Genomic DNA, 18,060 nt, shown 5'->3' with positions numbered 1-18,060 from the left:
AATTAGCAGATAAAAGAAGTTATAACTGTATAACTATAACTTTTAAGGATGAAAACTATAATTTCTGAGACGAAAAATATACCAGATTAGTTAACAAGATTTCAGAGCAAAACAAATTAGATGGGCAAAAGAAAAAAATTAGAGAATGTATTGATCAGCTTTTCCATTGCTGGGACAAAATATCCAACATACACAACTTAAAGGAGTAAAGGTTTATTCTAGCTCATGGTTTCAGAAGTTTCAGTCCATAATCAGCTGGGTCCAAGGCAGAAACATTATGATGGAAGGGCCTGGTGAAGGAAAGCTCCCCACCTCATGGCAGCCAGGAAGCAGAGACAGGGAAAAAAGGCTAGAGAGGAAGGGGTCAGGGACCAGATAGTCCCCAAGGTCATGATCCACCCACCAGGAGCCACACAGACACACCTAGAACTGTGCTCTACTAAGCTCCTAGGCATCTCACCTTCCAATCAAGTTGACAATCAAGATTAACCATCACAAGTCCACCCTTTGTCCACCCGACACCTTGTCACATCTGCTTCAACCATACTTAATCTCCAAATCAACACAATAACATGGTGTAGGGAGTGGGGACCTCTGCGGTGGGTCCTGGCCTGTGAGCCACCACAGCACAAGGTGAATTCAAGAACAGACAGAAAGGAGACTTAGAGTGGAGAAGCTGGGTCTTGGGTGCTGGTCAGTGCGGCTGATGGCAGCAAAGACAAAGGCCTCCAAGCACATGCAGTATTTATTGAATACAATTGCAGGAAGGAATAGGGAGCAGGGTGTGCTTTGAAGGCATCTAGTGAAACACTGCTGATCACCTGGCATGATGATGCCAGGCAGGGCTATTAGGGAATAAGCACTGCTTATCTTGCTTGGATGGAACAAACCGGTACTGGGACAGGGTGCAAATAGCATGCAACCCATTGGGTCAGTGAGAAGCCATAATTCAGGGTAGAGGGTTTTAACTGGAGTCATGCTCACCTCAGCTGCACGTAACTCAGCAGAGCCCTGCCATTTCACAGAGCAGGGCCTTGGTTTCCATGGCAGCCATTGAGGGAGGGGCTATACTTGCCCACTCCTCCATCTGACATGCCCGTTTGAGTCAAGTAGGGCTTCAGTCTGACTCCTGATATAAAACAGTATAGCCCAATTATGGAAGGAAGGCAAGAAGCACGTGCCAATCACAGCCTGCTAGTACTGGGCAGGGATGTCTCCTACAACAAGGTTATACTTCCATCTAAAAGATGTAACATCCTGCATACAACTGAAAACACACTAATTCCTTCCCCAAAGTCTCAGCAGTTCCCATACAGCATTGCTCAAAAGTCCAAGTCCAAAGTCTCTTTTGCAAATCAAGACAACTCTTAGCTATGCACCCCGGTAAAATTTTTTTAAAATTAAATAATCCTGGGGCCGGGGATTTAGCTCAGTGGTTCCGGTGCCTGCCTTACAAGCACAAGGTCCCTAGTTCAATCCCCAGCACCAAAAAAATAAATAAATAAATAAATAATTAAATAATCCCAAGATATATTGGCACAAGGTAAACATGCCCATTCTAAAAGAGAAGAATAGATGAATTAAAAAGGAATAGGACCAAAGCAAGACCAAAACTCAGCAGGGAAAATATTAATCCCATAGATCCATTACTGGCATCCAGAGCATATAGCAGAGAGATGTGAGCTTCAAAGAGATTGCACAGCCTTGACAGTTTCAGCCTACATAGCTTTTCTCTCCAGCTGGTTCTAATCACTGCTGCAGCTTTCCTCAGCAGATGTTCCTGTCAGCTCCAACCTCCTATAGTCTCCACTATAGCTTCAGTTTCACCCTCACAGATTCATGCATCACCCTCTCCAGGGCCCCTGGTATAGACTTTGACCCTGTCCCTTAGTGCCTGGCTTTCCAGGCCTTCCTTTGAAATCTGGGTGGAAGCCTCCATGACCTGACAACTCTTGCATTTTGCATGCCTGCAAAACAAGCATCACACATACTATGCCCAAGTCTGCTGCCAGTGTGGGCAGTAGCCAGGCTCCCTTGGACCACAGCTGCAGTGACCTTTGGGTGCCTGAATGGCTGAACATGGGGAAGTACTTCCTGAGGTTGCCTGGAGTGAGCAGGGCACCCTGGGGCTCTCTTCTCAAAGCAAAATCTTTCAAACAACTTTATGCTTGTCCATTCTTGAGCCTGTGATTGGTAGGATTTGGTCAATTCCTGAGATGCCTTGGAGGTATCTTTCTTATTGTCCAAATGAAAAGTATCTGGCTTCTTTTTAATGATGCTAATCTCTTTGATAATCATATCTTCTTTGCCTTTAACTTTACACACACTTGTTTTCTGGCCAAACTGCAAATTTTTCAACTTTCTGCTCTGTTTTTAGCTTACAGTTCTCATTGTTGGCCATCTTGAAATTTCCTCCTCCAGATTAATTAATTTACCACTTTTTTTTTTTTTTAAATACTGGGAATCAAACTCAGAACCTTGCACTTGCAAGGCAGGTGGAGGCACCACTGAGCTAAATCCCCAGCCCCTTTAATCTACCACTTTTAAACTGAGACTCCTGAAAAGTCTAAAGACATGGACAAAGTGTAGACAAGTTCTTTGCCAGAATGTAACATGACTGGCCTCTAGTCCAATTCCTGGCAGCATCCTTGTTCTCCTCTGAAAGCTCATGAAGTCTTTGCTGTCCACATTCCTGTCAGCATTCTGGTCTGGCTCCCACCAAAACTGCCCTTCAATCTCTGCTTACAACATTCCAGGGCTTCTCCAGCCCTCATCTACAAACTTTTCCTGACTCCTCCTACAAACCAGTTCTAAAGGTTTCTGAACCACATGGTCAGGTAAACTCACAGCAATGACCTCAGTACTAGGTCCCAATTTTTTGTATCAGTCAGCTTCCCCAATTGCTAGAATAAAATAAGTGACATCTACAATTAAAGGAGAAAAGGTTTATCTTGGCTCAAGTGCAGAATATTTAATTTCTTTTTAATGGTGCCAATCTCTTCAACAATTATACCTCCTTCACTCCTGACTTTATGCACATTTCCTTTCTGGCCAAACTGCAAGGTTTTTTTCAAATCTTTCTGCTCAAATCTTTCTGTTTGTTGTTGTTGTTGTTGTTGTTGTTGTTGCTGCTGCTGTTGTTGTTTTTGGGTTCTTTTGGTAAGGGGGATCAAACTCAAGACCTTGCGCTTGCAAGGCAGGTGTGGTGCCACTAAGCTAAATCCCCAGCATCTTTCTCTGTTTTTAGTTCATGGTTTCAGAACTTTCAGTCCATGGTCAGCTGGCTCCAAGGCAGAAATATGGCAGAAGGGCATGGCAAAGGAAAGCTGCCTACTTCATGGGAGCCAGGAAGCAGAGAGAGGGAAACTTCCAAAGAGGAAGGGGCCAGGGACCAGATACACTCCCAGAAGTCACACTCCCATGACTCACCCAGACACACTCAGAAGTGTGTTTTACTAATCTGCAAGGTGTCTCTCAAGCCAGTCAAGTTGACAATCCAGATTAACCACCACAGTGAACTTCAAAACACAACAACAGAATCAAAATGATAAACAGTGATAAACACAAAAATCTGATAACCAACCAAAGGAAAAAGGACATATTATATACAGAGTAACAAAGAATAGCAGTAGTTTTTTGAGGGAAGCAATCCAAATAAGACAGCAGAGCAATATCTTGAAAGTACTGAAAAAACAAACTTATACTTTAGAATTCTATATCCAGAAAGTGAAATAAAACTTTTACAGCATCCAAACTGCAAGAATTCATCATCAGCAGACCAGAAATATAATACACAATGTTTTAAAAAAGCCCTTCATGTGGAAGGAAAATTCTATAGGATGAAAATATGAATCCACACAAAAGAATGAAAACACCAGACATATGTAAGTAAATACAAAAACTTTTTATTATTTATATCTCTTTAGTTAGTGTTTAAATGAAGCATGTAGCATGCCGTTAATAACATAGGTAGGGGCTGCAGGATTGAGCTCAGTGGTTCTGCCGCCTGCCTCACAAGCACAAGGACCCGAGTTCGGTCCCTGGTACCAAAAAAATAATAATAACATAGGTAGGAAAAATGTACCATCTAGTTCAAAGTCTGGATTGGAAATGCAAGTATACTTTTGAAAATATCATTTGAAGGTAGATTACAAGTGTAAATCCTGTATCATGCTGAACGTGGTGGTGTACACCTGTAATCCCAGTATTTGGGAGGCTGAGTCAGGAGGATTACTGTGAGTTCAAGGCCAGCCCTGGGCTACATAGTGAGTTCAAGACCAGCCTGAACTAGGGCTGGGGATTTAGTTCAGGGGCACTGCGCCTGCCTTGCAAGTGCAAGGTCCTGAGTTTGATCTCTGGTACAAAAAAAAAGACCAGCCTGAACTAATAGTGAGACCCTGTCTCAAAAATAAATAAATTGCTGGTGATTTAGCTCAGTGGTTCCACCACCTGCCTCACAAGTGCAAGGTCCCAAGTTCGATCCCCAATACCAAAATAAATAAATAAATAAATAAAAACAGATATTAAAAAATAAATCCTGTATTAACCACTAAAGTAATAAAACAAAAACTAATAAGCCAACAAAGGAATTAAAATAGACTCATAAAGATAATTTTTAAAGGCAAAGAAGAGGAAAAGGGAACAAAAAACAGATGATACATTGGGGCCGGGGATTTAGCTCAGTGGTGCCACTGCCTGCCTCGCAAGCAAAAGGTCCCGAGTTCGATCCCTGATACCAAAAAACAAAAAACAAAAAAACCCACCAAAAAATAGATGATACAAACAAAATAAATAGCAATAACCATATTAATAATCACATCAAATGTAAATATGCCAATCAAAAAGTGGAAATTGTAGGGTCAGGGATTTAGCTCAATGGTTCCACCACCTGCCTTGCAAGCGCAAGGACATGAGTTTGATCCCTGGTACATATAAAAAAAAAAAAGAAAGAAAAAAGAAAAAGTGGAAATTGTCAGGTAACACTATTGAGCAAGACGCTGTACATGTTACATATGAAAACCTCACTTAAATATAAGGACTCCTATAGATTAAAACTAAAAGGGTAGAAAAAGATACATCATGCTAACTTAATCAAAAGAAAGTTGGAGTGGCTAAATTAATATTAGACAGGGCCAGGGATTTAGCTCAGTGGTTCCGCCGCCTGCCTCACAAGCGGAAGGACCTGAGTTTGATCCCCGGTACCAAGAAAAATAAAATAAAAATAAATAAATAAATAAATAAATAAATATTAGACATAGGACATTACAGAATAAAGAATATAACCTGGGTTAAAAAAGTTCACTGATGAGAGACAACCCTTTTTCTGGCCCCTCTTCTGTCTCTCTTAGACAGAAGCTATCTTTCCCTCAATAAATATTTCCTATTCTTAGGAAAAAAAAGTTCACTAATAAAGTAAGTGGTCCATTCATCAAAAGGGCATAACAGTCCTAAACATTTATGCAGCTAATAACAAGAGTTTGAAAATACTTGAAGCAAAAACTGAGAAAATTTCATTGAAGAAATAGACAAGTCTTTAATTATAGTCAGAGATTTCAATAATCTAGTCTCAATTTATAAAACATGCAGACAAAAATCAATAAGGATACATAAAACTTGAAAATACTATTAACCAATGTGATCTGATGATTGATAGTTATAGAACACAACCCCCCAACAACAGCAGAGTACAAACTCTTTTAAGTATATATGAAACATTTATCAAGACAAACTAAATTCCAGGCCACAAATCAATTCTTGATAAATGGAACTGGGTGTGGTGGTGCAAACCTGTAATCCCAGCACTTGAGAAGCTGAGGCAGGAGAACTGACAAACAGACAAACAAACAAACACTTAAATCATAAAAAGTGTGTTCTTTGAGCATAAAAGAATTATTCTAAGGGCGGGGATTTAGCTCAGTGGTTCCAGTGCCTGCCGCCCAAGTGCAAGGTCCTGAGTTCGATCTCCAGTACAAAAAAAAAAAAAAAAGAAAGAATTATTCTAGAAATCAATAAAATAAAAATGTTTAGAAATATACAAAACCTCAAAATATTAGGAAACAAACAACTTCTAAATAACTGATATATCACTACTACATCTTAGAATGACTATTCGAATGGCTAAAACAAAAAAGAAAAGCTGACAGTACTAAGCATGGTGAAGACTGAGAAAAATGGGATTTTCAGGATCTGCTGTTGAGAATGCAAAATAGTACAGTCACTCAGGAAAAGATCTGGCAAGGTCTTATAAAGTCATACCTACTATATGATGCAGCAATCCACTCCTTAGTATCTACCTCGGGAGTATAAAAACTAATGTTTGGTCAGGAGATTTAGCTCAGCGGTTCCGTCACCCGCGATGAAAGCGCAAGGTCCCAAGTTCAATCCCTGGTACCACCAAAAAAACCAAAAACAAAACCAAAAAAACTAATGTTCACACAGAAGTTTGTACGTAAATACTTATGGCAGCTCCATTTATAATTGTCAAAGATGGAAACTAATCTAAACGATCTCAACAGATGAATGGCTAAACAAACTGTGGTATATCCACAGAATGCAACACTATTCAGTAATAGGGGAAAAACTATTGACACATTCAACATAGATTAATCTCAAAGACATTATGCTAAGTGGAAAAAACCAGCCTCAAAATTTACATGCAGCATGATTCCATTTCTGAAATATGTATTCCTGAAATATGAAATGAGTAATGGGGAACAGATCAGTGGTTTCCAGGAGTTGTAGGTAAGTGTGATTCAACAAGGACATGGTGAGGGAGTTTCATTAAGTCAGCTCAAACTTGTGATCCTCCTGCCTCAGTCTCCCACAGTGCCGGGATTATAGGCATGTGCCACCACATCTGGCTAGACTATTTAAAAAGCTCTCAAAACCCAATAATAAAAAAAGAAATAATATAATAGTTTAAAGGGGAAAAAAACTTGTACAGACACTTAACCAAAGAATATATATAAATGGCAAATTTTAAAAAAAAGGCAAATAGGCACATATAAAGATGTTCAGTATAATCTGATGCAAATTAAAATCAAGGGATACACCTACACATGTATTGAAATGCCTCAAAGTTACATAGACTGTACCAAGTGTTGACAAGGGTGTGGAGGAACCGGAATCCTCAAACAGTGCTGTTGGGAAAGTACACTGGAATAACCAGTTTGGAAAAGAGTTTGGCAGTTTCTTAAAAAGTTAAACACATGGGCTGGGGATTTAGCTCAGGGGAGCTGCCCCTGGCTGGAAAGCTCAAGGTCCTGAGTTCAGTCCCCGATCCTGGGGTGTGGGGGGGGTAGTTAAACATGTGCCTATCATAATGCCCCATCATTGCATTCCCAGGAGTGCTGGCAGGGAACTGAAAACATATGTCCATTATTTGTAGGAACAGTAAAGTAGAAAAGAGCCAATATTTACCAACTGGCAAACAGATTAACTTTCACATGTTGTCAGTGGGAAAACAAAATAGTATAACCACTTTGGAAAACAGTCTGGCAGTTTCTTACAAGATTAAACATATATGATTCAGCAGTCACACTCCTATGTGTTTGTGAGAGAAAAATAAAAACTTCTGTTTCATAGAAAAAATCTGTACCTAAATATTTGTAACAGCTTTATTTGTAATTGCCCTGAACTGAAAACCATACAAATATACTTCAGTGGGTAAATGGATAATGAACTATGATTCATCCACATTAAGAAATTTCTCAGCAATAAAAATCACAAGTAATACATACAACATAAATGAAGCTCAACTGCATTATGCTAAATGAAATAAGTCAGATAGAAAAAGGCACATACTACATGATTCAATTTATGCAATATTGTGGAAAAAGCAAAATCAGGCATAGAAAACATGATATAAATCCATGCTTAGCAGTTTCTCTGTCACCTAACATAACACACTGTATGTCTTGATTTACTGTGTCCCTTACTAACCTATTACCCTAGGCCTAGAGATTAGTACAGTAATTGGTACGTGGCCAAAACTCACAAAATTCTTATTGCTCATAGGAATGCCCTGCCCTGGGCCATGTACTTAGAGAAAACTTCTGGCTCTCTGAAGGGCACTTCTCCTTGTAAAGGGTGAGTAATCCGCGGGGCCAAGGAGATATACTGCCCACAGCCTAGTTTCTTTCTCATAGAGTCTAGACTAATGGTGGCAAACCTGTGGCACATGTATCACAGCTGGCTGTTTGTTGTCACTGAAAGCTCTAAAAGGTTTGCTATCAATGATCTAGACCATGTTGTGCATACCTATATCCCTAGAAATAACTGCCCAAACGATGCCACATCCTATATGAGCTTTTCCCAGCTTTCTCCTGCAGGCAGATTTAGCAGCTAATGTGAGGGAGCACTTCTGGACCTGAAAGTGCCCAAGGCAAGGTTGTTTGCAGGAGTATGGGCAGCACTTGAGTGTGGCTTGGAGAGCTACACAGTGCTCTCAGGTTCCTTTCAGACTGGTAGGTGGAGCCAGAAACCAGAGGAGAAGGGGCAGTTGGAAAAGGCTGGGAAAATAAAGATTACAAAAATACGTAAACTAGCAGAGTATAGCAGTGCATGGCTATAATCCCAGCACTCTGGGAAGCTGAGGCAGGGGGATTGCAAGTTTGAGCCCAGACTGGGCAATTTAGCAACTTGGTAAATTCCTGTCTTAAAAAAGTTTTGCCAGGTGTGGTGGCACAAGCCTGTATCCTACCACTTGGGAGACTGAGGCAGGAGGATCCTTGTGAGTTCAAGGCCTGCCTGGGCTACATAGTGAGTTGAAGGCCAGCCTGAACTACATAGTGAGACCTTGTCTCAAAAAACCAAAAAGATAACAAATTTTTTTAAAAGCTGCTGGGGGCCGGGGATTTAGCTCAGTGGCCCATGCTTGCCTTGGAAGAGCAAGGTCCTGAATTCGATTCCCGGTACCAAAAAGAAAAAAAAAAATGCTGCTGGAGTTGTACCTCTGCGAAAGCCCTGGGTTCAATCCCCAGTACCACAAAAACAAACAAAAAAATGTAACCTTATTTGTGACTATAGGGGGTACATCTTATAAAGTTAGTTATGTCATGAGTGGGGCTGTATCTTGAAGCCTCAAAGAATGAATGTTCAGTGGTGCAATTTCATTGTAATCTCCTTTGACTCTATTTTGTTCATGTTGACCCTTTTAGGATTTCCTCAGGTAGTAATCGTTCAGTAATCCTAATCGAATATTCTCATTTTACCCACCTCCCCAAATAGGAATACATTCAGGAACAGGCTCATTCTAGCTCTGAGCATTTTCTTCACCAAACCCGGAGCTGGTCCAGCTCCAAGGGTAGAGAGCCACCGCTCTCGGACATGACGAGGCCCCGCGTTCCCAAGCAAAGGCTCAGGGGAGTTCCCGGGCTGCATAGGTTCAAGATTCCACCTTGAGTTCTCACCCGGGGTCTCCGCGGAGGTTTGAGGACACCTATGAAGGGGATGAAGCGCCCCCTCAGAGCCTCCACTCCGACACCTAGCTAGCAATCAAAGTCCTCAGACACCAATGGAGCCGCAGCCCCAGAGTTTAGAAAGCCCAAGTATTGCTCACCTGGCAGGGCGTCCTGCGTCGCCTTAGTAACCACCTCTTCCGGCTCCGACCGGAAGCCCGCGAAGAGGCGCTTAGGAAGGCGTGCCCGCCCCCACGCGGGCGGAAGCTCGGCCCCGCCCACTCGCCCTTAGGCTCGGAAGCTCCCCCGGGACCCGCGGCGTCCCAGAGGACCGGCCACTGAGCCTGTCACGCACGGCCTTGGGTCTGGCGCCATGGACGCCTTCATCCGCTTCGCCAACCAGACCCAGGGCCGGGACCGACTCTTCAGGTGAGTCCGGTGCCGGCGCCTCCACCCCTTTCTCACCCTGGTAGGTGGCGGGACCGGTCCTTCTGCGCCCAGACAAGGAGCAGGTCGGACCCCGGAGCAGCGACGGTGGGCGGTGGCAGCCCCACGAAGGACCTGGTCTCCGAGCCCCTGAGTCCCAGTGCGGCTGGGAACCCGCCCCTCTCCCAGATTCTCTCGGGAAAGGAAAGTTGAGTTCTCGCCACACAATATTCTTCCAAGAGATTTCTTTTAAAAAAGAACGTGGGATTGGTATTTGTGGCTCCTGAAGCAAACCACTAGTTGTGTCCTCAAATACCCCCTTGAAATGCTTATGAAGAAACAGAAGTTTTATCTTCCTTATCTTCCATTATTATTACTCAATCTGAGCTTTGAAGGTGCTGCGTGTGAGAGTTGTAAACTGTAAAAATACAGTGGAGACAGAACTCCCCTGAGCACATGCTGTCCCCTCGAAACTATCAGAGATTGTGTCTTTAGTACTGATCCTTGCCCAAAGTATTTCTGTCAGCCATTTGGGTGTTTCTTGCTCAATAATCTTTTTTTTTTTTTTTTAAATAAAATTATTTTATTGGTACATTGTAGGTATACAACACAATTACATTTCTCATTGGGAATTGTACCTTTACATAATGCATCTTGGTTATTATTTTTTCCCCATTCCTAGCCCTCCCTTCACCCCCTCCACCCTTCCCTATTTACAAAGACTTTATTTCCATTTTTTCCATTTCTCATCATTTTTCCTTACCCTTCTTTCCTTTCCCCTGCCCCTCCCACTACCCCTACGCCTTTGGACCTTTTCTTCCTATTTTGCATTATCGATTATTCATTCTAATCATTGGTACATTTTAGGTATACAGTATAATGACATTCATCATTGGAAATTTGCACCTTTACATAGTCTCTCTTGGTTCTTATTTTTCACCCTTGCCCAGCCCTCCCTTCAACCCCTCCATTCCTCCCTATTTACAAAGATTTTGTTCCTGTTTTTCCATTTTCTCATATTAATCCCATTCCCTTCTATCCTTTCCCCTAGCCCTCCCACTTCCTTCCCTTTTGCCCCTTTTCTTCCTATTTCACATTACCTATTATACATTTTAGTCCTTATTTACACTTTCAGTTTCTCACACCAGAGAAACTATTCGGTATTTACACATGTGTGTCCTATTTATTTCACTTAAGAGTATTGCCTCAATGTGCATCCACTTAGCTATAAATGTCTCTAATTTCTCTTTTTTTTTTTTTTTTTGGCTGAGTAGTACTCCATTTTATTTAAAAAAAACCACATTTTCTTTATCCAGTCTCCAGTTGATGGGCATTTGGACTGTTTCCAAGTTTTAGCTATCACAAACTGTGCTGCTATGAACATGGGTGCACATATATCACTGTGCTATGATTCTTTTAATTCTTTGGGGAAGATCCCCAGCAGTGGAATAGCAGGGTCAAATGGGGCTTCCAGTCCTAGTTCTTTGAGGTATCTCCATACTGATTTCCACAGTGCTTTCTTGCTCGATAATCTTAAAAAAAAAAAAAAAAAAAAGGTTATTGTTGCTGTTCTACTTAACAGCTCTTCTTTTTCTTCTGGGTATTCAAGGGGCAACACAGAGGCACAGGAAGAGGAGCCTCAGTAAGGGGACTTTGGGAAGTTACCCTTGTATCAGTTTTGTTCTGTTTTGCTACTATTAATTTACTTGGCCCTTATCACAACCCTAGGATGTAGATAGTATTAAAAAATCCCCATTTCACTGATGGGGAATCTGAAACAGAAGGAAGCTAATAGGTAGAACTGGCAAGAGCTGAGAGATAGAAGTCCATACATTTCATTTCAGTGGTCACTTCCTAACCATAACTGTTGCCTTTCTAAAAATTCTTTAGAGTTTCAAAGTGGTTACATTATCTAAAGCTTCATTAAAACAGAAATCTAGGTTTGATGGCAGAAACCTCTAATCGCAGCCCTCCTGGATGCTGAGGCAGGAAGATGGCAACTTTGAGTCCAGCGTGGGGAATTTAGGGATTTACCCTATCTCAAAATTTAAAAAAAAATTTTTTTTAAAGGATCGAGGATATAGCTCCTAGCACTGGAAAAACAAAACCCTGTAATTTCAGTATGCCTATATTGTAGCCCGTAAGGTTTATAAAGGAGATTGATTAATAGTCTCTTAGGGTATACTTATTCAGTAAGATCCAAGATCTCTATCATCATTTCCCAACCCTCCTAATGATCTATCTCTGTAACTTCAGTGAACAAACTGGCATTCCAAAACAAAAACAAAACACCTTGTTTGAGGCCCTTCTATTGTTAGACCAATTTTTTTTTTTTTTTTTTTTTTGATACTGGGGATTGAACTCGGGTCCTTGTGCTTGCGCAGCAGGCGTTGAAACCACTGAGCTAAATCCCCGGCCCTGTTAGACCAAATTTAAGAAAGGGAGATTCACTGTTGTTTTTTTTTTTTGTACTGAGGATCGAACTCGGGTCCTTGTGCTCGAGAAGCAGGCAGTGGAACCACTGAGCTAAATCCCTGGCCCTATTGTTTTTGTTTTTGTTTTTCGAGACAGGGCCTCTCTATGTACTGACCTGAGCAGCCTGAGCCCTCTAGCCAGAAAGCACACTTTAAAACAAGACAGAGAGCAGGTACAGTGGCACACACTTTTATAATCCCAGCACCCTGGGTAACTCAGCGACTTAACAGGACCCTGTCTCAAAATTTAAAAATTTTTTTACATCCCCAGCTGGGGATGTAGCTCAGTTCAAAGGGCTTGGGTTCAATCTCCAGTACCACTAAATGGGGAAAGACAAATTGTTCTCTGTCTCTGGCTCTCTCTGTCTCTCTGTGTGCTGTGGATCCAACTTAGGGCCTGGGCATGCTAGGGAACCCCTGAGGCAGATCCCTGGCCCTATGTTCTCTTTATTTCATTCCCCAAAACAAGTTCACCGTTTTGGAAAATGTGCCACATTGTTATTGAGGTTAATATTTATATGATGCAGGATACTAGGAGCTGAATCTACTGTTACAGACTGCCATCCATTTGGATGTTTGTGTGATGTCAGATATCTCATTATATTTATCAGTAAGTCATTGCTATTTGTAGGTATGACAGTAACCCCTTCCCTGAATAATACTATATTAAACAGGATGCTATCTGTGTTTTATATCAAATAATTTCCAAAGACATAAAATATATCTAATTTGTATACTAGTATATGTCTGGTCCTTTAGTTTTAAAAAACTTAACAATATTCAGACTGTAGACTTTTCATTTGGTTCTGGTTTGAGGTTGTGTCCTATCATGTAAGTAGTAGGTATGTGGTAGAAAAGTTCATTATAGAAATCCAGAAATCATTCTGCACTGAGAAAGTAACAAATAAGGATCTTTGCAGATTCAACATGAGGGAGATTTCTGTGTGTTTTCCTACTTTGACTGCATCCGTTTTCTTGCACCTTTGGCAGGCTGTGCACTGCTTTATTGCAGAATTCCCTTTCATAACCTTTGTGTTGCATTCCCATTGCACGTTCTACCCTTTGGCCCTCTTGTGGAATGAATATTGCAGAATGTTGCTCGTGTAAGAGCTGCCACATGAGAAATTGTTTTGGAAACTTTGCATTCAGCAACATATGTTTCCCTTTGCCTTGCTTCATGAATCAAGTTTTATTTGGTTTGTAAATCATTTTCCTCATTTTTTTTCCATTACAGAGCCACTCAATACACATGCATGTTGCTTAGATATTTGTTAGAGCCCAAAGCTGGGGAAGACGTGCTAATGAAGCTCAAGAAACTGGAGTCTAGTGTGAGCACTGGCCGTAAATGTAAGTACCCTGTCTCTCAAGGGACAGTGGCTCCTGGTTTAGACGCCTCAGACCCTATAATTCACAATAGGCTTTCCAGGTCTTAATTTCTCATGAACCGAGTTTATTGATGAAGTTAACCAGGAAGGCTGCCTGGTGGAAGTACAGGCCCCTGAGGTTGACTGTTTTGCTACAGACTGTTCACAAACCACTGCGTGTTCACAGTTGGTGCTCTACCCAATCCTCTGCTTTCTCCTGACCCGGACCCATGGCTTGTGTCACTGTATGGCTTCACCTCTGTTGTGAGAATCACACAGTATCTTGATCATCCCTGACATGAGCCTCTGGCTCTTGTGAGCTCACTGTTCTAAGGAAGCACAGAATAGCTCTGCCCTAGACGGTCTTCCCTTTTCCATTCTTCTCTTAAGGATTGCTGGATGGATACCTTTCCTTAGATTATTTACCAGGCAGTTTTGTGTTGAAGGCAAAAGGCCAAGGCAGTGTTTTGCACTCATTTACTCCACTTTCATAACAGATCCTCCTGGGGAATCCCAAGCATCTCAAAGCAGTCACATGCCTGACTCATTGTTTGATGAGGGTCATATGTGGCTACAGTAGGCCAGCAGAGACAGTAAAATAGGATGAACAGCATCACATATTGATCAATTGGTTTTGATCATCTGCTTCATAAAGGAATAGTCTTCATCTTTATGGGAGAAATGAGACCACGTGTTATAAATAATGATATAAGATTTAGTGCCAAACGTGGTGGCTGGGGTAGAGGAAAAGAAAGATATTTTGAGCTGGACATGGTGGCACACATCTGTTATCCCAGCACTCTGACAGCCTGAGGCAGGAGGATTACAAGTTTGAACCCAGTGTGGGCAATTTAGCAATTTGAGGCCCTGTCTCAAAAAAACCAAAAAAACAAAAAATGCCTAGGGATTTAGCTCAGAGCAGAGGCCCTGGATTCAACCTCTAGTACTGAAAGAAAGAGAAAGAAAGATGGAGGGATAGATACATAGATTTGGAGAAGGTGGTGGAGCTTGAGGTGTGGCTGGCAAGATGGAAAGAGCAGTCTTTGGAGGTACAGGGAGTTGAGACAAGGTCAGTGCAGACTGGCCTTAAATTAGCTATGTAGCCCAGACTGGTCTTGAACTCATGATCCTCCTGCCTCAGCCTCCAGTGTGCTGGGACTGTAGGCTATGCCACCACATCTGGAGGAAAGAACACCCTTGAAGGGTGGTTTCCTCTGGCCAAGATTCAAAACTGTTACAAGCAAACCCTGTGATTGAAGGATTGGTGCAAAACTAAGGAACTAGTTTTTCAGAAAGAGAAAATTTGGGTTGCCAAGTAGAGGTGTGGGGAGGGTGGGGTGAGCTTTTCTGGGTGGTTTTGAAGGCCAAGATGAGAACTTGTGCCTGAAATTCTTTAGAATGGTAGAGCTCAAAGTTCCTGCAGAGATCTCTGGCCTCTAAATTCCGGAGGGAGCTTATCCAGGGTCATTCAGCCAGTTAGTGCCAGAGGCCATCCACGTACTGTACCGGTACAATCATTATATAAACTCTTTTGTGTTGTTTTTGGTAAAATAATACCAAGTACTTTTCTGAGTAAGTGTTCTGAGAATGGCCACTTCTGAGCCCTTACTGAGTCTACAGTGTAGGCCTCTAAGGAAATGACCTTGTGTACCTTCTGTGATGTTTAGGACTAGAGCTCATTCTCCAGTCACTCAGTAAGTACTTGTTGACTGATGCATCCCTGACTAACTGAATTACACACTTCCATGAGGACATGCAGTTGCAGTGGTGATTAATTCCACTAGGAGCCACATACGACAATATTACTTGTCCTATCCACTAAACCCTGTCATCTCCAGTCTCTTCTTGCAAGTAGATAGCCAGGTGGGATTTGGACCAGAGAAATAGCAAAGCAATAATTTGTTTAGGGCAATCTTTTGTCCAGAAAATAAAGTGTAAAGCATCAGATACCAAGAGAATATTGCCCCTGGAATTCACATCGGGATAGTTCTTCCTTCTGAAAAATGTAGGCCACGATGACACTCAAATGTCACAGCCCACACTCCCGATTAACCTTGCCCAGGGTGTACTATAAATCAGCGTTAAGGTGCTCACTCGAATGGAAGAGGTACCTTTAAAAAGTCACTGTCTCGTGAGCCTTCCAGGTGTCCTTAATGTACTGTAAAGGCCTTCTCCTTCCCTGAACCATGTCTGAGCCTCAGATGCCTGCCAGTTGTTAAGATTCCAGTGCTGGTCCTCACGGTGCCTCCCTTTCCCGCTGTGTATTAACAAGACAGCATTAACAGAATGCGTTCTTCCCCCAGGGTTCCGGCTAGGCAATGTGGTCCATGCTATCCAGGCAACCGAGCAGAGCATCCACGCCACTGACCTGGTGCCCCGCTTATGTCTGACATTAGCCAACCTGAACCGTGTGGTTTATTTCATCTGTGACACTGTCCTCTGGGTGAAGAACGTTGGTCTCGCCTCTGGCATCAACAAAGAGAAGTGGCAGATGTGGGCTGCCCGCCATTACTACTACTTCCTGCTGCTGAGCCTGGCCAGGGACCTGTATGAAATCTCCCTGCAGATGGCCCAGGTGACCCACGAAAGGGCAAAGGGAGGGAAATCATCATCCAGGGATCCTCTTAGGCAGAGCGTGGCTGATGAGGAGACGGAATGGCTCCAGTCCTTTCTTCTCCTCTTATTCCGATCCCTGAAGCGACATCCTCCCTTGTTCCTCGACACAGTGAAGAATTTCTGTGACATCCTGATCCCTTTGGACCAGCTGGGGATCTACAAGTCCACTGTTGGTGTCATTGGGCTCGGGGGTCTTGTGTCCTCGGTCGCAGGCATCATCACTGTGGTGTATCCCCACCTGAAGCTGAAGACCTGCTAGGGCGGCTGCAGGCCAAGCTCCAGGGCCTGTTTTGAAGGCGATGCCTTAGTGGAACGGGCGGGCATTGGCATTAGTCACAAACCACATCATACTGTGATGAAGTTTTTGTCCACATGAGTGTTCAGCAACCTATAATGTGAGCAGAGGCAAGGCCAAGAGTAGAACATGAGCTGAGATGTTCGTAAAGTGTTGCCTCTGAATATTTGCCCTTTTCTAACATTTCCTGAGCATCTCTCATGCGTAGTAGGAGCTTAGTGTCTGAGGAATGAATAAAAATTTAAAAATGATTGAAAAAGACCTAATCAAGCTAATAAGTGAACACTAGTGTGTAGTATGGGCTGGGTTGTATGGATCGTTGGTTTCGCATGCACCCAGCACTAGGATCTGACTGGCAGTGGCCCCTTTTATTCTCCATCATTTGTTACCCCCTCCCCTGATGTTAGAGGAGGGTGAAGGTGAGCTGAGCTCGAGCCCCTCATCCTGCTGGCCCTGATTATCTCTGCACATTGTCATTGCTGTGTCCAGAAGTAGTCTGAAATATGTCGGCACCTCTGTGGTTTACAGGTGTCTGTGGGCAGCAATCTTTCAGTGATGCAGTGAGTAAGCACGGATCAGAAGTAGGTGAAAGGGACTTGAAGTGAAAGTAGGTGGAACATTACAACAGTGCCTATTATGTAATCTGTGATGATAGGAAATTGATTCTGGAAGACAGACAAAGCTGAGGTCAGCACCTCCTTCCCCTGACTCCTGGACAGTGGGCTTTCATGATGTCTCATGGCCTTCGTGATGGAGCAAAAGCCCTAGAATTCAGAATCCTGGGCTTTTTGCCTCTTAGCTCCCCAGGTTTGGAACTCTTGTTAGGGTTTTATATTCCATTGTACAAAAATTTAAATCGTCTAGGTTTATCCAGATGATTTTTTAAATTTAAATCCATGTAACAGTTTGGGCGACTCCACGTTAATTTCCAAGAAAATGTATACAGTTAAAAATTTCATGAGTATTCTATGAATGGAGGAAGGTCACAATTTTCGGTGATAAATCAGACTTTTGATCCCTGGGGTGACGGGGGTTGGTGGGAAAGGGCAGTCAGGGGCCAGTGATATATTGAGTCAATGACTTTACCTGTGCTCTTCCCATCTGGGGTGTTGGGTTCTTTGTAATTTCAGGTCCTTTTGCTTGAGGGACATGAGATGGGACATGGGGTGCCATTAGCAGAGGCTAATGTCAGCATCACCGAGAAAGCCATAATCACATTTATCCTAAAGGAAATGAGGAAAGAAATATGCACTGATTAAGTTTCCCATAAATGTGATTGAGATTCTTGAAAAGTAGACTCAGGTCCTTGGTGCTCTGTTTTTGAAGTAATCAAAATGTGTGAATTGAAAAAGGATATTGTGGGAATTTTGAAGAGAAATGAAAGCTGCTAGAGCAGGGCACATAAAATTTAAATAACTCTTTTTACCTTGTTCAGGTCCTCTGTGTAAGAGATTAATTATGTTTGATAAATTTTTGGACAAAACTGA

General features: G+C 42.4%; 2 protein-coding genes across 6 annotated transcripts in view; one reads left to right on the top strand and one right to left on the bottom strand.

Moving 5' to 3' along the window:
- Wdr93 (WD repeat domain 93) overlaps positions 1 to 9,658 on the bottom strand; it is a 48,010-nt gene extending 38,352 nt beyond the window's left edge. For 3 of the 5 annotated variants that reach the window (XR_015441762.1, XM_087188382.1, XM_087188384.1), the window contains exon 1: positions 9,560 to 9,657. The gene's annotated coding sequence lies outside the window, so the exon portion shown is untranslated. Of the gene's footprint in view, positions 1 to 9,559 lie in introns of all 5 variants that reach the window. The other 2 variants (XM_004852773.4, XM_087188383.1) reach the window with 1 other exon arrangement.
- Positions 9,659 to 9,660: 2 nt separating this feature from the next.
- Pex11a (peroxisomal biogenesis factor 11 alpha) lies at positions 9,661 to 18,060 on the top strand. Its single transcript, XM_004852768.3, has 3 exons — positions 9,661 to 9,827; positions 13,533 to 13,645; positions 15,966 to 18,060. Exons 1-3 carry the CDS (start codon positions 9,772 to 9,774, stop codon positions 16,535 to 16,537), a joined length of 741 nt encoding a protein of 246 aa, XP_004852825.1. The 5' UTR covers positions 9,661 to 9,771; the 3' UTR covers positions 16,538 to 18,060.

Source organism: Heterocephalus glaber, unplaced genomic scaffold (assembly GCF_053883595.1).
Source record: "Heterocephalus glaber isolate CG9 unplaced genomic scaffold, H.glaber_assembly_v1.0 deba00001531, whole genome shotgun sequence".
Taxonomy (NCBI): domain Eukaryota; kingdom Metazoa; phylum Chordata; class Mammalia; order Rodentia; family Bathyergidae; genus Heterocephalus; species Heterocephalus glaber.
This window is presented reverse-complemented; position numbering and strand designations above follow the sequence as displayed.